Source organism: Leptonychotes weddellii, chromosome 10 (genome assembly GCF_054177405.1).
Source record: "Leptonychotes weddellii isolate Sample4059 chromosome 10, ASM5417740v2, whole genome shotgun sequence".
In the NCBI taxonomy this organism is placed as follows: Eukaryota; Metazoa; Chordata; class Mammalia; order Carnivora; family Phocidae; genus Leptonychotes; species Leptonychotes weddellii.
Genome location: NC_138378.1, coordinates 24,714,931 through 24,738,314, shown reverse-complemented (window position 1 = coordinate 24,738,314; position 23,384 = coordinate 24,714,931). Strand labels below are relative to the sequence as shown.

The 23,384-nt window shown below is 42.0% G+C and overlaps 1 protein-coding gene across 2 annotated transcripts in view; it reads right to left on the bottom strand.

Annotated features, from left to right (window-relative positions):
- Positions 1-23,384, bottom strand: part of KIF3B (kinesin family member 3B) — a 36,014-nt gene that overhangs the window by 6,188 nt on the left and 6,442 nt on the right. Inside the window, exons 1-7 of one of the 2 annotated variants that reach the window (XM_081833069.1) lie at positions 15,479-15,503; positions 11,612-13,079; positions 8,030-8,131; positions 7,694-7,816; positions 7,468-7,586; positions 1,996-2,109; positions 1,325-1,430 (exon numbers count right to left, since the gene is read on the bottom strand). In XM_081833069.1, the coding sequence (XP_081689195.1) occupies positions 1,325-1,430; positions 1,996-2,109; positions 7,468-7,586; positions 7,694-7,816; positions 8,030-8,131; positions 11,612-13,015 (1,968 nt within the window). In that variant the 5' untranslated portion in view covers positions 13,016-13,079; positions 15,479-15,503. Of the gene's footprint in view, positions 1-1,324; positions 1,431-1,995; positions 2,110-7,467; positions 7,587-7,693; positions 7,817-8,029; positions 8,132-11,611; positions 13,080-15,478; positions 15,504-23,384 lie in introns of those variants that run through there. The other variant, XM_081833068.1, reaches the window with a different exon arrangement.

Genomic DNA, 23,384 nt, shown 5'->3' with positions numbered 1-23,384 from the left:
CCTGGGGTCCTGGGATCGAGCCCCACATTGGGCTCCCTGCTCTGCAGGGAAGCCTGCTTCTCCCTCTCCTACTTGTGTTCCCTCTCTCACTATGTCTCTCTCTGTCAAATAAATAAATAAAATCTTTAAAAAAAAAAAAAAAGAAAGAAAACCCCACCTAATGCAGCTTCTTTGCTTTTGTTTCCTTTATTTTAAGTAACTCAGCACCAGGAAGAACAGTACCTGAGGAACTAATTAATCCCAATCTGTTTTGCTCTGGTGGCCAAGGGAGACTCAAAAACAGTTTAAATTTTTCAAGTGAGAATCTATCCTTAAAAAAAATAATACAGGTTCCCCGCTGACATAAAATACAGATAAGCAAAAAGAAGGCAATTTAAATTGAGTGCACTTCCATTAACCAGAGATAACCAGTTCACGTTTTGTTATATTTTACAGTAGCTTTCTTAATTCATACGTAAACTTCCAGTACCAACTGTTTCAGAACTTAACAATACATTGTATCTCCTGGTCCATCCACTTACCAGCTACCTACTAAGCCACAGGACCTGCTGCAGAGAGGAGGTGGGAGCATCAGAGAAAGCAATAAAGTGCTGAGTACATGCCCGGCATACAGGAAGTGCTTACGGGTAGAAGTTCGCACAGTATTATTGTTGAAAAATGTTTGGATCATTAAATTGTCCTCAATTATGTCCCTTTAAATAACTATCTTGGGCGCCTGGGTGGCTCAGGTGGTTAAGCGACTGCCTTCGGCTCAGGTCATGAGCCCGGGGTCCTGGGATCGAGTCCCACATCGGGCTCCCTGCTTAGCAGGGAGCCTGCTTCTCCCTCTGACCCTCCCCCATCTTGTGCTCTCTCTCTCTCACTTGCTCTCTCTCAAATAAATAAATAAAATCTTTAAAAAATAAATAACTACCTGACTGACCCACATCCCGTTAAATGGAAGTACCGACTGCTCTTTAACTCATCTCCATCTCCTGTCATTACACACCTGCCTTTCCTCCAGCCTTCACACAGAGCCATTTTCAGGCTTAGTGTTGATGTTTCTTGGCCATTACTGACAGTATGTTTGTGCTCTCCTCCTTCCCTAGGCCTAATTTTCTAAATCTCATTCTATTTTACCTTCTTATTCATAATTATTTGTTCTTTCTATTGTTATTTACTTAGTATATTTATTATTTGTTATAATTGTTAATATAAATGTCCTCAGGAACCTCTGGAAAGAGGCAGTATACAAACTCTGTGACTTTGCGGAATGGTGCCTGAGGGTTTACATAAACCTAAACTCCTTGAAAAGAGGAGAGAAACACAAGGATGATCTTCTCACCCTATATCGGGCCTCTGGACGAATCATCATGGACATTCTTGCGTGTTGGCTCAACGGTCTCTTATATCCCACAGCTGAGACTGGCCGCTTCATCATCTGCTGATTCCTGGAAATGGACTGCAGTGGTTAAAGCCCTGGCTGGAGTGTGTTCCGCAGTCCCAGGATCATCCTGTGGAACCAGCTCTCAGAAGACACTGAGCCTATTTAACTAGAACCTGAACCTAGTAACTCCCTGGACTGCGGGCTGCCGTGCAAATGGGGCAGGAACTGCTTATATTTTCTGTTTGAGTCGCGTTCTGATTCAAATGTGAACATCATACAGCTCTTAAGCTGGAAGGGATCGGAGTCATCATCCCATTCTTAGACGGCCGGCGTGAAGCACAACTGCCAATATTCCCCATCCCCACATCCTTGGCAGACCCCAGACGTAGACTGGAAATCCTCCTCAGCGCTGCGTCAGACTGCCATACAATATGACCTCTATCTAGGTACTGCCCCTCCTTTGGCCTAGCATGCTTCACTTGACAGCTGAGGAAGCGCAAATGCAGGAACTTGGGAAAGGTCATGAATTCACTGTGATAGTCCCCCAATTCCTACCATACCCCTTGGGCCAAGTCCAGCTTACCCACATTTTTCCCCTCCTCCCCACCTTAAAATCAATAGTGACTTACTCCAGTCTGGTTATAGGATGTAATTTCCAATGATCTTCCTCTTCATCAAAGAAGGATCTATTCATAATTTTACTTTTTTCTTCCAGAGGGATAAAGTTTTCTATAATAAGATGCCTGTAAGGGCACACACATGAGTGAACACAGGCGGACAAAGAAGACAGTTGGAGTACCGGCTAGCCTACACGTGGGGTCGTTAGATAAGAGTCAAGCCACTCAGCAAACACTTAGTGGGCAGGCACTGCGGGCCGACCACCAGGCAGAGAGTTGGGGTACAGACAGGAATGACACTTGGTCCCTGCCTGAGACAGAGAGGTAATGGTGTGGCCCTCTTAGATATGTCAGGTGCCGACAGTGGGCTGCCCTAAGACTCTAGGGAGGTCACTTCTGCCCAAGGAGGAGCAGCTTGAGGAGAACGGACTGAAGAAAAGTGGCCATGCCTGGGCTGTACCAGAGTGAACATGTGCTAACTGAAGTGTCTCTTAGAGGACCACTGGTACTGCCAACCCAGCGCATTAACTTCCAAAATGCTGAAAACAGATTAGAAGTTAAACGGTCTTCTTCCCATGGGTTGATGCCCAAGCTAGAAAACTTCCTACTCTAATCACCAGGACAAAGAGCAAGACTGAGTGGATTTCAGTCCCTTAGAGCACTGAGAATAAAGACCATTCCCGAGAAGAGTCTCAGTCTGAGAAGTGCTGGGGAACATGGCGAACAATGAAACTGGAACCCACTGGATTGTGTCTCTCCATGGTGACGACTGTCCCCTGCCACATCTCTGCATTCACGCTTTCGAAACCTCAGGACAGAACAATGCCAACAGGGTGTTAATGTGGGAAAGACACACAACAAACACCATGGACGTGTAGGGTACTGACCGTGAGAAAGAGGCTGACTCACTGTTTATTCAAAAGATATAAATAAGAGATATAACAATGAAAATGGCTTCCCTAGGGAAAAAATATTTCAGAGAGATAAAATTTTCTACTTATTTTATTTGAAACATTTAAGAAATTATTTTTATGATATATATTTGTTTTTATCTGATTTTAAAAGTCCTATTGACAGTAGGAAATGTGAAAAATAGAACTACATATAATTTCACTATCCAGAGATAGCTATTATTAATATTTTGACACATTTTGTTTTGATTTTTTTTCTAGGTGTACATACCTAGGAAGAGGACACATTTAATTATAAGGGCTCCTTCCAAATTTAAAACTTGGTCATTAAAAGAATCCCTCTGAAGAGTTCTTTAAAGAAAAATTCCAGCTAGGGGTGCCTGGCTGGCTCAATCTGTAAAGCATGAGACTCTTGATCTTGGGGTTGTGAGTGCAAGCCCCACACTGGGTGTAGAAATTACTTAAAAGAAAAAGAAAAGCAAAATCTCAGCGAATGTTGTAGAAGGACTGATAGAGAAAAACAGTATTTTGCAACCCCTAATGAAATAATAATTTCAGACAAATTATTGTTGGTTGAAACCATTAACTCAGTGGTTCTTAAGCCAAGCTATACGTTAATATTATTTACAGAGTTCTGAAAAATATCTTGCCCAGACCTCATGAGAGACCATGTGTTCACAGAACCAACAGGAGCAACAACCAGAATTTGTTAGAAATGTAAATTCTCAGGCTCCATCCCAAATGAACTGAATCAGACTCTCTGGTATAAGACCCAGCAATCTGTACTTAACATGCCCTTCAGATGATCTGGTGCCTGCTAAAGCTGAAGGACCAGTAAGTCAAAATCTTTGGGGTAGGGCCTTTTTAAAACTCCTTATATGATTTCAGTGTGCAGCCAAGGTTGAGAACTAGTGCTTCAGAACTAGCTTTCAGTTAAAGCTTTCAGTTAAAATCCAGACTGTGAGATATTTCTACAGGCTGTCCTGGCTTTTCAGTAAATCAACTGCAAAAAAAGTTTTTAAAAGGAGAAGGGATTGCTCCAGATTAAAATAAGCTGAAGAGAAATAATAACCAAATGCAATATGTGGTCTTTATATAGATATTAATATGAACAAACCCATAAAATCTGAACATGGGTAAGGCCTGAGATAATACTAAGAAACAACATTAGTTTTGTTAGGTGCAAAGATATCATTGTGTATACAAAAATCAATTGTAATTCCATACACTAGCAATAAACATTCTGAAAATAAAATTAAGAAAAACAATTCCATATACAATAGTAAAAAAAAAAAAAACTTAGGTATACATTTAACAAAAGAAGTGCAAAGACTTGTCTATTGAAAACCACAAAACATTCTTGACAGAAATTAAAGATCTAAATAAATAAAAAGACATCCCATGTTCGTGGATCAAAACATTTAACTGTTAAGATGACAGTACTCTCCAAATGGATCTATAGATTCAACACAGTGCCTATCAAAATCCCAGCTGGCTTTTTCACAGAAATTGACAAGCTGATCTTAAAATGTATACAGAAATGTAAGAAACTCCAAATAGCCAAAAACAATCTTGAAAAAGAACAACAAAGTTGGAGGACTCATACTTCCTCATTTCAAGACTTACTACACAGCTATAGTAGTTAAGACAGTGTGGTATTGGCATAAAGACAAGCAAATAGATCAATGGAACGATATTGAGAGTTCAGAAATAAACCCTTCCATTTATGATCAATAAGGGTGCAAAGACAATGAGAGAAGACCCTTTCAACAAATGGTGCTGGGACAACTGGATATCCACATGCAAAAGAATGCACTTGGAACCCTACTACAGACTATATACAAAAATTTACTCAAAATGAATCATAGACCTAAATGTAAGACCTCAAACTTTAAGACTCTAAGATGACCTAAGAGAATTGAAAACATAAGTCCATAATAAAACTTGTACACAAATGTTCACAGCAGTATTATTCAGATTAGCTAAAAAATAGAAACAACCGAAAGGTCTATCAACTGATGAATGGATACATAAAATGTGGTATAGTCATATGATACAATATTATTCAACCATAAAAAAAAAATGAAATATTGGTATGTGCTACATGTATTACCCTTGAAAACACTATACTAAGTGAAAGAAGCCAGCCACCAATGGCCACATTATTCCATTATAAATTGATACGCAATATCCAGAATAGGAAAATTTAGATCCAACACCAAAAGTTTAAGCAACAAAAGAAAATATAAATTGGACTATATCAGAATTAAAATCTTTTGTGCTGCAAACAAAATACCATAAAGAAAGTGAAAAGAAAACCCACAGAATGAGAGAAGATATCTGCAAATCATATATCTGATAAGAGACTTGTCTCCAGAATATAGAAAGAACTCTTACAACTCAATAATAAAAAGACCCAATAAACTACCCAATTTTAAAATGGGCAGAGGATTTGAACAGACATTTCTCCAAAGAAGATATGCAAATGGTCAAAGAGCACATAAAAAGACATTCCATCATTAGTCATTAGAGAAATGCAAATCAAAACCACAATGAGATACTACTTCACACCCATTAGGATGGCTATAATAAAAAGGACAGACAGTTACAAGTGTCAACGGGATGTGGAAAAATTGGTGGTGGAAATGTAAAATGATACAGCCATTCTGGAAAACAGTTTGGCAATTCCTCCAAAAGTCAAACACAGAGTTACCATAAGACCTAAGCAATTCCACTCCTAGGTATATACCCCGGAGAAATGAAAACACATTCATCTAAAAACTTGTACATGAATGTTCATAGCAGCATTATCCATAATAGCCAAGGACTGGAAACAACCCAAATGTCCATCAACTGATAAATGAATAAAATGTGTGGTATAGCCATAAAATGCAGTATCATTCAGCCATATAAAAGAATGAAGTCCTGACATGTTACAACATGGATGATCCTTGGAAGCATCATGTTAAGTGAAAGAAACCAGTCACAGAGGGCCACATATTATAAGATTCCATTTATATGAAATGTCCAGAACAGACTAATTTACAGAGACAGAAAGTAGGTTAGTAGGTACTTAGGGCTGAAGGGTGGCGGGTAATAAGGAATGACAGCTAACTAGTACAGGGTTTCCTTGCGGCGGGGGCAGGGAGACACAAAAAATGTTCTAAAATCAGATTGTAGTAGCAGCGCCTGGGTGGCTCAGTCAGTTAAACCTCTGCCTTCAGCTCAGGTCATGATTCCTGGGTCCTGAGATCAAGTCCTGCATTGAGCTCCTTGCTCAGCAGGGAGTCTGCTTCTCCTTGCCTCTGCCTGCCACTCCCCCTGCTTGTGCTCTTGTGCTCTCTCTGTCAAATAAATAAAATCTTTAAAAAAATAAAAAATAATTAAAAAAAAATCAGATTGTGGTGATGGTTTTATAACCCTGTAAATACGTATTTTTAAAACTGACTTGTATACTTTATTTATTTATTTATTCATTTAGGGGGCAGGGAGAGGCAGAGGGAGAAAGAATCTTAAGCAGGCTCCATGCCCAATGGGGAGCCTGACACGGGGCTCGAGCTCACAACCCTGAGATTATGAACTGAGCCGAAAGCAAGAGTTGGATGCTTAACCAACTGAGCCACCCAGGTGCTCACAGACTTGTATACTAATTTAAATAGGTGAATTGTGGGGCACCTGGGTGGCTCTGTCGTTAAGCGTCTGCCTTCGGCTCAGGTCGTGATCCCAGGGTCCTGGGATCGAGCCCCGCATCGGGCTCCCTGCTCCGCAGGAAGCCTGCTTCTTCCTCTCCCACTCCCCCTGCCTGTGTTCCCTCTCTCGCTGACTCTGTCTGAAATGGATGAATAAAATCTTTAAAAAAATAAAAAATAGGGGCGCCTGGGTGGCTCAGATGGTTAAGCGTCTGCCTTCGGCTCAGGTCATGATCCCAGCGTCCTGGGATCGAGCCCCGCATCGGGCTTCCTGCTCAGCGGGGAGCCTGCTTCTCCCTCTCCCTCTGCCTCTCTCCCTGCTCATGCTCTCTCTCTCTCTCTGTATCTCTGTGTCTCAAATGAATAAAAAAAAAATAATAAATAAATAAATAAATAAATAGGTGAATTGTATGGTATGTAAATTATACCTCAGTAAAGCGTGTTTTAAAACAGCATTATGATCATGTATGTAAGTATGCAGGAATGAGATAACAAGACGTTAACATTACATGAGATTTTAGAATATTTCTATGAAAGATAAATGACAAAAGGTTGTTTATCAGTGAATCTGGGTGGTGGGCATTTGGATGTTCATTATACCATTCAGAAAATTCTAGTTAATAATAGATTCCCTCTTATCAATAGAGGCTAGAGCCTTTAAATACTTCAAGCAGGTAGGGTGGAAGGAAATTTGGAGATCATCTGGTGAAGTCATTCACCTAACAGATGGGACCCAGAGACAGAAAGTGACTTTCTCAAGAATAAACAAAAAACAGACAAGGTGGTGGAGTAGGCAGGGGCCCTGTCTTTAGAGACCTGTTTCTTACTCAACAAACAACCACCTGGCAAGCGGCTGGGGGTGCCATGAAAGGTCCAGAACTTACTTGAGTTTCAGCTCCCTTGTGAGCTCGTTCTGAGTCTGTTCCAGCTCCTGACGCTCCTTGATGTGCTCTTCTTGGAGGTCATGGATCTCTGCCTTCACCGCCTGAAGCTTGGAGAAGAGCTGGAACCGAGGGGAAAGGCAGGTGAGGAGGGGAGCCCTCCAAACAACAGAGTTCTTCCCTTCCCCCAAGTCTCAAGACATCTCTGCCTGGCCTCGTTCCTTTATACCTTCTTGAGTTTTTTGGTCTTGATGTCCACCTCTTGCTGCAATGAGCTGTACGTCTCTTTAAGTTCCAAGGTCTCCTCATCTCTGTTTTCCATCTGTTGCTGGATCTCTCTTTCTCGACGTTTCTGAGCAACATCACATAATTCATCAGCTTGCCTAGAGACAATGTCTATACAAGAATACAGAGCTGGGTGCTCCAGGCCAAAGTCTCCCACTAGGAAGGGGCTGAACACCTTGTTTTCATTCCCTCTGAAGAATCTAACACAAGAGATATTTGCTCTGTAGCTTTGGTGCACCTTATCCCACCGTGTTCTCCTCAAAAGGGAATGAAAAGTTACCTGCTCTGCAATTTCCTGCCGTTTCTGCTCCAGGATTTTCTGTTGTTCATTCGTATGATCTACTATATTTTTTCCTCCAACAAGCAGCTTACTCTCCATGGCCTGAGTGAGAAAAAAGTAGAATCCATCTCGTGAATGATCTCCCTCAGAACATATCTCCTCATAGGGAAGTCTGTAAAACATAATGAGCTCAGGACTCAGCCAAAGGAGTGAACTCTGGGGGAAAATAGACTGTGCAGAGCAGTGTCCTTACCATCACCAGGGTGGGGCTGAGGTGGCCCCACTGGGGCTTTACCTTAGAAACACTGAAGATACAGCTGCCCCAGCCATATAGGAATTTCAGCTCTTTTAAAAAAAATTTTTTTGTTTTGTTTTGTTTGTATGTACAAAGTATTGACCCTACTTAAAACATATTGAGTACCTCCATGTGCTAGGTACTAGGAATGCAACTGAATATGAACCACAAAGCTGAAGACTCCACTGTGGCCCACAGACAAATAAGCAGGCTCTTATGCTACGGAGTCAGCCACTATCGTAAGGAAAAGACAGAGAAATAATGGGAGAGGCATACAGGAGGGGAGGATTCAGGCTTTTGGGGGGAATCAAGGAAAGCTTCCTGTCTCCAGAGTGCTGAAATAAAAATAGGAATTAGCTAAGAAAAAAAAAAGAAATGCAGCAGTGCCTGGGTGGCTCAGCCGGTTAAGCGTTCGATTTATGATGTCAGTGCAGGTCATGATCTCAGGGTCGTGAGACTGAGCCCCGCATCAGGCTCAGTGCTGAGTGTGCAGTCTACTTGAGATTCTCTCTCTCCTTCTCCCTCCGCCCCTCCCCCTGCTCACACTCCCGCTCTCTCTCAAATAAATAAATAAATAAAATCTTAAAAGAAAAAAATATCGTGTGTGAGAGGGTAGGATAGGAAGTGGTGATACATGAAGGTGGCAAAGGAATCAGGGGTCAGTTCAAAAACATCAAAGCCCTGTTAAGGGAAACTAAAGTTGATCTGAGAACTGCAGGAATCGCACTGACTGTTCTTTGAGCATAAGGGTACACAGTCAGATTTGTGTTTTAGAAACATTCTTCACCCACCACAGGAAGGATGACTGGACAAGGGCAGGCCAGGCAGAAGGAGACCAGCCAGGAGGTTGTTTTGAGGATTCAGGCCTGGGCTAGGGCAGTAATGGCGGGGCAGAGCAAAGTGGATGGGTCCAAGAGATCCGATCCGATGGCGCAGGATTCAGAGGCCTTGGGACTGACTGGACGGTAAGGGAGAAGGAGGCATGGCTAGCAGGGATAACGGCTAGGGCTCTGGCTTGACTGCAAAAAGGAAGGCAGGAAAAAAAAAAAGAAAGAAAAGAAAAGGAAGGCAGGAACAGGTTCTGGGTGGCCATGGCCATCCCTGGAAATGTCCAGTAGGCAGAAACTATCAGACTTGAATGTTAGGACACAGCTCTGGGCTGGCTATAATAGATGGGACACCTTGAGCATTTAGATGGTGGCTAAAGCCATGGGAATGATTTGCACCTGAAAAGCACAGAATCCAAAAACTCCACGACCTTGCTTTTAAGAAACTTATGAACATTAATAGTAGCCCTCTGCTGCCATCTTTCAGTGAGCCCTTAGGCCCATTTCCTCTTCTCTCAAAATGAAGTGGTTGGACTGGATTACTAACCACCCTCCCCGCCCCCACACACACACACTCCTTCCAGCTGTAAAATACTTTTGTCCTATGATTTTACAGCATCCAGAGATTTTGAGAGACAGAAGTAATATCATTCTCCCATAAACAAAACTTCTAAGAGATTCAGTGACCTTGAGGTAATACTGTGTCTTGCCACACCTGGCCTCTGAGAGTTGCCCAAATAATCCAGGTTGTTTAGAGAGTCTAGGTGTTCCTGGGCTTGAATAATAGATGTGATCCTAAAAACCAGCATGCACATCAAACAGGGGCACACTCTGTTACACTTTAAGTGCAGGAATGTGGAGGGGTGAAGTGGCGTCTGACGTTCAGGAATCCCAGAGTAAGCCCCTCCCTGAAACAAAGTGACGTCCTAACTGTGTTGTATAGGACTCCATTTTTACATCAGGTCTTGAACACTCTGGAACAGACCCCTGCCTCTGAAGTAAAACAGAACCCAGCTCTGTGAAAGGGCTACCATGAAGCCAGAGATAAAGCACAGCTTCATACAGTGGGGAAAGCGGAGGCGAGGAAGCGATGACTGGTCATTTTTAAATTAATAAACAAGGATACATTTGAGCATCGAAATCAGTTTTCATAAATTCACTAAGAAAGAACCCAACACCTCAGAGCCGTTCTGGCTGGTGGGCAGGGGTCCGATTGCCAGGGCTAGCCCTGTCCTCTCCTCCGCCAGTAAAGGCCTTTGGCAGCCCAGAGTCCAGGCACCTGATGGAATAGTACACTGGCACCAGAAAGAAAATACATAGGAGTCTCCACGCTCTAGAATGCTAGTCAGCCACTGACTCACAGGGGTTGGAGGTTGAGGGAGGGGGCTGACTACAAGAGAGCATTTGTGGGCAATGGAACTATTCTGTATCTTGTATGGTCGGGGCACTGCATATTAAAACCACAATGAGGGGCACCTGGGTGGCTCAGTCGGTTAGGCATCCGACTCTTGATCTCAGCTCAGGTCTTGATCTCAGGGTCATGAGTTCAAGTCCTGAGTTGGGCTCCACGCTAAACATGGAGCCTACTTAAAAACAAACAAACAAACAAACAAAAAAATCCCACAATGAGATACCATTTTATATACATCAGACATATGATAATTAAATCGGATAGTCATAAGTGCTGGTAAGGACGAGGAGCAACCAGAGTTCATATGTGCGGGTAGAAGCTTCACTTCATATGGCCACCTCCGAAAACAACTTGTTATTATCTAGTAAAATTGGGGCTGCACATACCCGAGGACCTAATGGCGCCAGGTAAGAAATTCTTGCTCATCCGTGTTCTCCTGGAGCCAAGTACAAAAATGTACATAGCAAAAAATGGAAACAACCCACTATCAGGAGAATGGAATACCACTCACTTCTCAGAGCAGTAATGATGAATGAACCACAGCTACAAGCATCAACCTAGACAAATCCCATTACATAAGATTGGGCAAGTAAAAGCAAATTGCAGCAGTGGGATTCCATTTATATAAAGGTAGAAAATTATGTGGAACTATCTTTTTTTAGAGGTATATACGTATATGAGAAAACTGTAAAGAAAAGTCAGGAAACAATAAACGCCAAATTCAAAACAAGGGCTAGCTCTGGGGGAGGGGGACACAAAGCTTGTAAAGATATGGATTATGTTCTATTTCTCACACTGGCTGTGGGGCCCTTGGGTGTCCGTTTTATTGCTGCTTTTCATACCTGCACATATGTAATAATTATTCTTCCTACGAGTTCAATATAAACTTGAAGAAATGGTTTTTATTTCAATTCAACAAATGTTTACTGGACACTGGATCCATGGGGCTGTTGGGAATGTAAAACTGAAAGGGACATCATCCATCATATCATTTTTTGGATAAAATGGAAAGCACTGAGGGAACAAAGGCCCAAGGAAGGTTGTGGTACCTTGATTTTGGCGCCCAGCATCTCAGCAGCGTCCTTCTCCCGCCGCAGGTCCTCCATCTTCTTCTCTTTCTCCTTCAGCAACCTCATCTTCTCCTCTGCAACCAAGCTGTGGTCCTCTACAATGGCCCGCTTCTCAATCTCCAGTTTTTCTTGCTGTTCCCGCCAGTAATCATCCTTATCATCCCCTTCCTCCTCACCCTCTTCTCCCTCCTCCTCCTCCTCCTCCCCGCCCCCACCACTGCCACCACCTTCCCTCCGCTTCTCTCGCCTCTTCCTCCTGCCAATGGACCGTTTTTCCAGCTGGGCCTTGAGCCGAGCAATCTCTTCCTGGAATTCTCGAAGGAGGGCATCTTTAGGGTCCTCGTTGACCCTTGGCTTGTTCTTAATGTTTTTGGCACGGTTGGCATATCTCAGAGTGGTCAGAGTCTCTTCTACATTGTATGAGGCAGGTCCCACGTTGGCTACCATCACAGTTTTAGCATTGCCACCAAGAGAATCTTGGAGGAGCCTGGTCAGCTTTGAGTCCCGATATGGAATGTGAGTGCTTTTGCCATCCACCAGGGCAGAGATGACATTACCTAAGGCTGAAAGGGACAGGTTGATCTTGGTGGCCTCCTTCAGTCTTTCTCCTTGTGCACCGGTCTTGGCTTGCCGTTCGCTGCCAGCAAGATCCACAAGGTTCAATTTCCCTACACGGATATGGTTTTCTCCATCAAGGCCCACCTCACTGCACTCAATGGTGATTACAAAAATTGCATGAGAGCGTGAGCTGTGCTCGTTCATGTTGGTAGCGCCGACAGAGCGGTTCTGGTTCCCCACGTTCATCACATGCTCTATTTCCTTCACGCTCTTGGTGACAAAAGAAGACAGGTCTTTCACGTACACGCCAGTGTCAGGCCTCTCTTTGAGCTCTAGCCTTTTGGTCTGATCCTTTGAGAGCAGATCTCGGATCTCCTCCTGGTAGATCTCCAAGTAAGAAGCCCTGACCAGGTACTGTTGATTCTGGGATCGAGAGATATGGGTGAAGATGTGGTCAAATGAGTTAGGGATGACCCCTCTTTTCTCAGGATCACCACGGACTCCTTCCATCGTGTAGGTTTTCCCAGTCCCGGTTTGTCCATAGGCAAAAATTGTCCCATTGAAACCCTGCAAGACAGAGTCCACGAGCGGTCGGAATGTCTCATCATAGAGTTCAAACTGCTTGGCATTCCAGTCATAGACTGCATCAAAGGTGAAGGTCTTGGGCATTTCATGAGCCACTCCTTTGGGGTTCTTCACTGACACCTGCCCCAGCTTCACGTCCACATCCACCACCTTATCATATGAAGCAGCCTTTTCCTTGCCATTCATGGGCCGACAGCGAACCACCACCCTGACTGACTCCGAGCTTTTTAACTTTGACATGATGAACTCTGACCGGGTCAACCTTGAGGGCTGTGAATCCAAAATGTCTCAGGATGCTAAGGTCCTAGAAAAAAAGCAAAAGTAAGTAAGGACAGTATGGTTGTCACTGAAGGCTGCTCAATAGCACCTGACACACCCATGTCACCTTCGTCTGGCTAACCTTCTGATGGCTACATTAAATAACTGTAATGCACGCTATACCTCTTCATAGGATCTTAACGAGCTTCAGTGGGAACAGTACAACCTTTAGTCCCCCAGTAGTGTGAACGAGCCTGTCTTCCCTTTGACTGATACTTTATCTTATACTCCAGGTTGCAGCAGCTAGAAGCCTTTTAAAAGCCTGGATAATCTTCTGTCCTGCTGAACTACTAAAACCTCTGCAGAGAGCAATTTGGAACTATCTATCAATACCTTTCGAGGTAGCAGTTGTATTTCTAAGAACTTATCCCACAGATACAAGGATATTCGTTGTGGCATCATTTGTGGTAGCAACAGACTGAGGAGGCTGATGGAATAAATTAAATATGTATGTAATAACACATATATAGCAGTTACTGAAAAGAACATGCTAATCTAAATGTAACTCCATACTGAGATGCAGCGCTAAGTGAAAAAAGTAGATGAGGAACCGTGTGTATAGTACAGTTAACACGGTGTGTAAGCAGGTGGATATATGCACTCATGTTTATGTTTGATATGCAAAACAATATTCTTAGAAGTATGCATATCAAAGTGGTAACAGTGGCAGCCTCAGCAGGGGAACTGTGGGCCTAGAGGACTCTCAGGTCAAGAGAGAGAGAAAAAACTTCACTTCATGCTCGTCTGTACTGTTTGAATTTCCTATCTTGTGCCAATAATACTCTTCCATTCTAAAATCATAAACTATGGCTTATGCAAAATGTATGCAAATAAATGAGGATGTGGTGTAATACATTACATAGAAAGCACTTATTCAACCAACAGATTGAATACAATTTGAATGCAAATAAAAAAATAGGTGTTAAAATTTTTTTTTAAATAGGAGCACCTGGGTGGTGCACTAGGTTAAGTGACTGACTCTTGGGTTCAGCTCAGGTTGTGATCTCAGGGTCGTGAGATCAAGCCTCACGTGGGGCTCCATGCTCAGCACGGAGTCTGCTTGAGACTCTCTCTCTTCTCCCTCTGCCCCTCCCCGCCTCTAAAATAAACAAATAAATCTTAAAAAAAAAATTTTTTTTTAAGTAAAAACAAAAAAGAGAACTTCATTTGGTGCCAGAAAACTCAGGGAGCAGAAGAAAGGATGATTAAATGGGTCCTTTGGGAAGGGGTAGCAAGCAAGCAGATCAGAGTGAAGAAGTACATACGAGGACCCCAAATTCCTAAAAACCTCAATGTGGGGTGGTTTTGGCTTTTCTTTTAAGTAGGTGATTCTCCTGCTTCTTGATTCAGTGACCTCTTCAGTGATAGGTCCCTGTCCCTCACATGTTCTCCAGCCACCCAGGACCCTGCCCACAAAACAAGTATTATTAGATTTTTAATCTTCCTGAGCTAGTTTATGCATAGCAAGCAAATATGTAATAATACATACTTACCCCCTCTTTTTTAACGCAAGCGTAGAATGTTATACACAGTAATAACACAGTGTCCTGCACCTTGCTTTTCCTCACTAAACCACATATCTTGGCATTTGTTCCCTCAATAAATATACAGCTGCCTTATTCTTTATGACAGCAGGAAAATATACCACTGCATGGAAGCGTCATAGTTTATTTAACCACAATCCCAGCACTTAAGCTGTTTCTGATATTTTACTGTGAAAAAACTAGGCCCACATCCTTTCACGTGTGGGAAAGTGTATCTGTAAGATAAATTTCTAAAAACATACTGCTGGCTCACAGGATATATGCATATGTAATTTTAATAGACACTTAGGACAGTGCTAACAATTTCTTTTTAGTTGTGAGGGTGACCTATTCCCTGCCAACAAAGGAGCGGGAGAACGTGAGGCAGTGATGGGCCAGTCTATGGCTTATGGACTGGACGTTAATAAATATCGAGTCAATATGTTCTCCCATTAAGCTTTTATAAAAAATTCTGCTGCTGCTAAGTACATGGAAACATGAAAAGTTATTTTTTATACTTTCTAGTCGTTACATGTAATAAAATAATGTCTAGAATGAAGAGCTAGAAGGCCTCTAACCCATTTTCTATAAAATTGGTAAAACAGGGATAATTCTCCTTCTTTATGGATGATTGTGAGACTAAGGGGTACTTACAAAGGTGGAAGTACGTTATGAACTAACATAAAGCTGGATTAAAATAAACTGATGCAGATTCATCCAAAACCCTCATCAAAGGGTCATTCCAGAGATTACTGGTGAGCCCTAACTTTTATACTCTTGTTCAGTTTGTAGTCGTTACCCTAAAAAAAAAAATCAGATTAAACTAATCAATGTTCAATTAGTAGTGAAGCTCAAGGGGTACCTGGGTGGCTCAGTCGGTGAAGCTTCTGCCTTCAACTCAGGTCATGATCCCAGGGTCCTGGGATGGAGCCTCGCATCAGGCTCCCTGCTCAGCCTGCTTCTGCCTCTCCCTCTACTGCTCCGCCTACTTGTGCTCGTTCACTCTCTCTCTCTCTCAAATAAATAAAAAAAATCTTAAAAACAAAAAAAAGTGAAGCTCAACCCATTTAAGGAAAACCATGTAAAAGACCGTCCCTCCCTCATTCCCCACCTTCTATATGCTACTACAGTTTTGCCTAATGAGAAGAAAGAACTAGATGTTAGAATGGCCAGTCTGCTTACTGCGTCTCCCTTTCTCTTCCAAGGCAATGGCCCCCAAGCTACCCACTGCAGCCATTACCGGTGCGGGTCTCTACCTCCATGTCGGCAGAGACCTGCAAAAGCTGTCCAGGTGCCAAGCTCAAGCCCCCGCCCCCTGAGCCTCCTGTGGGGAGGCCTCTACTGCAGCTCGTGGGATGGTTTACACAAGGTCCTAGACTCGGAGTAAGAAACGTAAGGGGTGGGGGTGGGGAGGCGCCTGGCTGGCTCAGCCAGTGAAGCCTGCAACTCTCTTGATCTCAGGGTCATGAGTTCGAGCCCCACATTGGATGATTACTTAAATAAAACTTAAAAAAAAAACCACAACAACAACAACGTGGGGGGTTAAGTGGAGAATGCGTCAATGGTGAGATCAATTTTTCTGCATTGCATATTCCTGAAGAGGCAGAGCCATCCAGCTTTTACCTATCAAAACAATGTGGCCCCAAGCTTGTTTTAAAAAAAAAAAAAGCCTGCATCAAGGGTGACCTTGATGTTCACCTGCTTGTGTTAGAGCACCGTCTATTTTTTGAGGGCTCCAAAACAATAAAAACAAAGGAATGATAATGGCCTACAATGTTTGAAATGTTTTAAAAAGAAGGAATTCCCAAAGCCTGCATCCCCTTAATTAAATCTCAACTCAGAACACAGAACACCATTTCTTTTCAGAACCCACTGAGCTCGACTGAACTAGTCATGTATTATTGACGTAGTTCTTCAGGAAGATGGGCTAATTTAATTTCCTGCCACCACGGCTTAAAAACTTGCTCTGGATCCTCCTCAAAGGAGAGGGTTTTCTTGGAAGGATGCCCTGACACTCTTTCTTTACTTTATTACCTTCCTTACTCTCCTTCTAGCCGGTCTAATTACAGTGATAAATCTTTAAAGGAACTCACAGCATTGCCAGGAAAGAAGCAACCACAGGTCAGCAGCTCGTCACCTTCATCCTGAATACCTTTTCTGTTAGAACTTGTCATTCTAACATTAACAACCACAGTTTGAATGGCCACTAAACATGAAAAACTGAGTTTCTCCCCCAACTTCACTTCTTTTGTCCACTGAGGAAGTCAGTTACACATTTCTCACGGCAATGACTCTCTTCCAGATCGTTCTCCAGCTCTTCTATTTGGATTAATGCACCCTCACCTTTGCTAGCTGTCATGGAGTCTTACCTCAAATTCTAGAACTAGGTGTGGATTGGATTCTCACTATGGGCTTCCTATAGAGATTCTAGGACAGAGGTCACACACTGGTCACATTCTACCTGAAGCATTTTATTTGGACCATGTTATTTGTTTAAAAAAAAAAAAAAAGCCTCAGCAATTCCACTTCTATGTATGTGTATGTCCTAGTGAAAAACCTTTGCACATGTACACGAGGAGACATGGACAGGGATGCTTCCTGCAGCATGTTAAAATAGAAAAATGGGAAACAACCTACACATCTATTTTCAGGGGAACTGAAAAAAAAAATATATATGTATATAATATAGACACCATACTATTCAGTAGGTAAAAGGAATGCATTAGAGCAGGGGTCAGCAAACTATAGCCCATGGGCCAAATCTAGCCCACAACCTGTTTTTTGTAAATAAAATTTTATTGGAACACAGCCGTACCCCCTTGTTTACATATTATGTATGGCTGCATTAGCTATAGAATAGCAGGGTTGAGTAGCTGTAACAGAGACAGGCTGGCTCACAAAACCTAAAATATTTACTGCCTGATCTTTTACAGAAAAAGTCTGCCAACCCCGAATCAGACTTATATATATTTATATGGATAAATAAACAAGTTGAGTGAAAGAGCAAGTGCAGAGCGATAATTATGATTAAAAATTTATAAAACAATATGGTGCTCATGGAGTTGCATTTATTTATATGTAAGTAGTAAAAAATGGGATAGAAAGATACACAACAACTTATAATAGCAGCTGCCCAAATTGGGCAGGGTGAGAGGTAGAGAATGGGATTAAAACTGGGAAGGATATTTCAATTTTATCTGTAATACTTTATCATTTCTCTTAAAAAAAAAAAAAGCAGGGAGGGGCACTGGGCTGGCTCAGTTGGTGGAGTGAGCAACTCTTGATCTCAGGGGTTGTGAGTTAGAGCCCCACATTGGGAGTTAAGTATACTTAAACAAAACAAAACAAAACAAAACAAAAATGGGAAATGAGGCTTGAGGAAAATAAGAGAAAATGTTAACAGCTGTAAATCCTGATTGTTTCTCATATTATTCTCTGAATGTTTAAAATCTTCTCAAAAAAACCCCCCAAAACCACCAATTTCACATTTAAAAAAAAAAAACAGGTCTTCTGCTTCTCTTGAAGAATGAGAGTATCTGACAGCCCCTGGCCTGTGCCCTAACTGGCAGCAATGGGAGCTGAGAAAGCTGCCTCTTTGGAGGACCTGACCTCTCCAATCCTCCCCAACCCCACTCCCTACTGTCTCACTCCCAGCATCCTTTGCCCATTTGTACTTCCTGCCTGGCTCCTATAGGCATCTCTGTCTATAATCAAATTCACGTACACATGATCTGATTAGAAAGGCCTGCCATGCTAGCCCATCTTTTTAAATGACACTTTTTAAATAACATGGAAAATGTTTATCATAAATGAAAAAGCAGTTTACAAAACTGAATGCATGCAATCACAATTATATAAGACACATCAAAACATCAACAGTGGTCCACTTTGGGTGATGGGACTAGAGGTGATTTCCCCTGCTTCCTCAACATTCCTATATTTTCCAAATATACTTTAATGAGTATGTGGTATCTTCAAATGGGAAAAAAATAAAGGTCTGGCAATTTACCAGAAACAGGCCTGTAAGGAGGAGCAATCTGCAGGCACACAGAGTGCACACTAATGCATCTTTTTTTTTTTTTTTTAAAGATTTTATTTATTTATATGACAGAGAGACAGCGAGAACGGGAACACAAGCAGGGGGAGTGGGAGAGGGAGAAGCAGGCTTCCCGCTGAGCAGGGAGCCCGATGCGGAGCTCGATCCCAGGACCCTGGGATCATGACCTGAGCCGAAGGCAGACACTTAACGACTGAGCCACCCAGGCGCCCCACACACTAATGCATCTTTAATCAATGCATTCCAACGCAGTGTCTTCTGAGATCAGACCAGGCAACCACCTGCCAACTGCCTGGCCTGGAGTTCAAGGACTCAGAGTATCTGGAAGACAGCTGAAGCCACAGATCACATGGGCTATCCGAAAAAACATGCAACTCTCAGGCAAGAAGATAAAGCAACTCCCTATTAAGCAGCCCAAAACAACTGCCCGTGCAAGTTTCTCTCAGGGGAAGCGGCTGCTTCTACTCTGTATCCACCTCAACACCATCAACACCACTCTCTCACAACCACTGCTAAGTGTTTTGAAGTACCAGGGCTCCTTGTTTGCAATCCCTGAACCACCCCAAGAGAGCAAGTCCAATTCTGGGCCTCTGGTTCTCATAGAGAGAGACACAGTGAGAGAGGGAACACAAGCAGGAGAAAGGGAGAAGCAGGCTTCCCGTGGGGCAGGGAGCTCGATGTGGGGCTCGATCCCAGGACCCCAGGACCATGACCTGAGCCGAAGGCAGACGCTTAACAACTGAGCCACCCAGGCGCCCCGCTGCAGAACTTTTAAAAGGACACTGGATTTATGTTGAGGGAACAGTTCTATATCTGCTTATATATGCATAAAATATATTTGAAGGGATATTCATGAGTCAGAAAACAACACCGGTTGCCTGTAGGGAAAGAGCTGTATGATGAGAGCCAAGAGTAGGAGGGAGACTTTGCATGTCTGCCCTTTAGATCTCTTGAGTTTTAAATCATGGAAGTATATTGTGTGGTCAGAAAAATAAAATTAAGGGAAAAGGAGATGAGAATTTTTGTGAAATTGATTAGTAAACTAATATCCAGGTGTTAAAACTCATTCTTTTCCTTCTTTTCATCTATCTAGTTTCACTGGCCACCATGAATATAAGGTAATAAAAATGTTTTGGGATGCCTGGCTGGCTCAGTTGGTGGAGCGTGCAACTCTTGGTCTCAGGGTGGTGAGTCTGAGCCCCACGCTGGGTGTAGAGATTACTTATAAAAATAAATAAATAACTATTTTTCTAAAAAAAAGGAAAAAAATGTTTTAATTGATGAACAAAGGGCCCTAGGAGTAAAAGTACTTATCTCAACTTTCTGGTGAAGTGTCATAAAAGAGCTTCCATGAGGTCTGCGGTAATGGCATCTTTAACATTCTAATGTCATTGTAGCTTGTCATGTAGCTTCAGCCCTAAAGGCATTTAGTGCAAAGATGTCAAAATACCAGACTAATAAAATATAGTTTGTTGTTATTATAGGCAATGTTTATAGCCAGATAGTTGTACGAACTATCTAAAAACTTTTAAACTGTTCCTTACAGTACATATGAGAGCCACAGCTTCTCAAACTGGCATCGAGTAATCAAGAGTTGAGTAATCAATATCTTGATTCAATCAATCATTTCCTTGAAATGTAATACTCAAAATGTTATAATCCCTTGAAACAGCAACTCCATTTCTTGGAATTATTTTAAGGATATTATTTAAGGGCATCAGTAACTGAATATATGTGCAAGATGTACATGTTTATAATTATTACAGTACCATCTCTGACCCTAAATACTCATCAGTAAAGGACTGGTTATAACACATGTCTATAATAGGAAATTATGCAGTCATTAAAATGGCAATACCCCTCCAGGTATTTACTTATAGGAAGATGTTCATGACATTTTGCTGATGCAGGCTACCAAACAGAAGAGTTATTATGATGTGATTTATGTTTACATGTGTATGTGCACATGTGCAGAGAAAGATGTGAGGGAAACAGTGTAAAGTCATGGTTAAAAGCATGAGCTTTAGTGCTCGACAGGGTTTGAATTTCTGCACAGCCACTTAGCTACAAAACCTTGAGAAAGTTACGTAAGTCATAGTTTCTTACATAAAATGCAGTTAATAACACCTACCTTAAAGAACTGTTCTATGGATTACATAAAGTAATAAATGTTCAATGCTTAGCTTAGTGCAAGATGTGTAATGAACACTCAGGGAATGCAAGCAACATTGATCTCGGGAGTGAGCTTGCAAGTGATTTTTTTTTTGCTTTCTTTGGCCTTTTCAATAGGTGCATATATTTTGTTTCTTATAATCAAGTGGGAGGATGGCAATAAAGCTATTTCTTCTTTGGGGGAAAAAAGTCTAGCACCTTGATTTCAGGTTAAGTGTCTTAGGAAGACAGGCTACTTATCTGGGAAGAAACCTACAAAGGTCACATACAAGAAACGTGAACAAATAAATTCCTGCCCTGAATTCAAATCGGCGCCAGGCATGCCCTATCATTTGATAACCCAAACAGGCAAACAAAGAAAGCATTTATCTAGGGGGAAAAAGAGGGAAAGAAATCCTTTTTTTTGTATCCAATTGTGAAGCATTCATAAAACACATTCATAAAAATATATTCAAATCTAGAGGATACTTCTCATTAGAATCAGTGTGGATCTGGGGTTTTGTTGTATTCGATAGTCACAACTCATAGCTTATCAAGAGTTTAATGTAGGGACACCTGGGTGGTTCAGTTGGTTAAGCATCTGCCTTTGGCTCAGGTCATGATCCCAGGGTCCTGGGATCGAGCCCCGCATCGGGCTCCCTGCTCCGAGGGAAGCCTGCTTCTCCCTCTCCCACTCCCCCTGCTTGTGTTCCCTCTCTCGCTGTCTCTCTCTCTCTGTCAAATAAATAAATAAAATCTTAAAAAAAAGAGATTTTTTTTTTTAAAAAAAGTTTAATGTATATTCCTCTTCTAATCCTCAAAATCACCTTAGGAGGCATAGGTATTACCCTTATTTTAAAAATAAGAATGGGAGGTTCAGAGAAATTAATTTGCTCAAGGTCTCTCAGCAATTAAGTGGAACAGTCAGGATTCAAAACTAGGCTTATCTTATTTAAAGATCTACATATGAACTTATTCTGAACACACACATATGTATATGTACATGTATGTATCAATATATGCATAGATTAAAACAATTCAAGTTATATAGGTAAGTATATAGTAAACAAGTAATCTTCCTCCTACCCCTTGAGGAGATATGCAGTGCATATGCAAGCATTAATGTATCTGTATTGCTCTCCCACCTTTCTTTCTTTTTTTTTTAAACTCAAGCGTAAGTATACTATGTACATTCTCCATCTTACTTTATAGATCTTTGAGGCAATTTCTGCACCATCTCCCCTTTTAAACAGCTGCCCAGATGTCATGGTGTGGTTGCTTTGTAACGTATTTGATGGGGCACCTGACTGGCTGAGTCAGTAGAGCATGCAAGTCTTGACCTCAGGGTCATGAGTTCTAACCCCACAGTGGGTATAGAGTTCACTTAAAAAAATAAAATAAGATAAACTTATAAGTATCTGATTATTCAACTACTGAGGGATCTTCTCATGGTTTCTGGTCTTTTGCTACTGCAAACAATGTTGCCGTGAATATCCTGAGCATACACCTGTAACTACAGGTAGGAGTAAGGAGCAGGATCCATTCCTAGAGGTGTAAAAGCTATACATGTTCCTTTTTTGACAGAGGGGGCCGTCTTACACCACCTCCCCTGCCCCCGCTGTCTCACTAATCCCCCCACCACTAGTGCACCCTGTTGCCCACTCCAGCCCAACATACAGAACTTACGCTCTCAACCACCATGAGGCTACAAAGCGGGAAGAGCCTTCCTGCCAGGAACTTCTCATTGCATGTACTAATCCAGGAAAGAAACAAAGTTGTTTCCCTGCTAAAAATGTATACTCTGTTGATGTAAAACACTTAAATCAACCAAATACAACATTTGGCTCTTGATTGGGGCCCTTTTTGGATCTCAATTCATACGAATCAACTTATAAAATGTATGAGACAATCAAGGACATTTGAACACTGGATATTAGATGATGTTGAAGAATTATTACTTTTTTTTAGGTGTGAAAATGGTGTTCTTTAAATAAAGTTCTTACTTTTAGGCATACACACAAAAGTGTTTTCAGATAAAGTTATGTGCTGTCTGGGATCACAATAAACCAGAGTGGGGCGGGGTGGATGGGAGGTTATTGGTAGAACAAAAGTGCCATGTGCTGATAACTGCTGGAGGTGGGTAATGGGTTTATGCTTCATTGTACTATTCTATTTTTATGTACAGTTGGAATTTTCCAAAATGAAAAAAAAATGCCTTCTGACCAATGGCTTTTCTTTTTTTTTTTTTCTTTTTTTCTACTTTTAAGAAATTCTTTTTTTTTTTTTTTTTTTTTTTAAGATTTTTTATTTATTTATTTGACAGAGAGAGACACAGCGAGAGAGGGAACACAAGCAGGGGGAGTGGGAGAGGGAGAAGCAGGCCTCCCGCTGAGCAGGAAGCCCGATGTGGGGCTCGATCCCAGGACCCTGGGATCATGACCTGAGCCGAAGGCAGACGCCCAACGACTGAGCCACCCAGGCGCCCCCTACTTTTAAGAAATTCTTAATTGTGGGGGTGCCTAGGTGGCTCAGTCAGTTAAGTATCTGCCTTCAGCTCAGG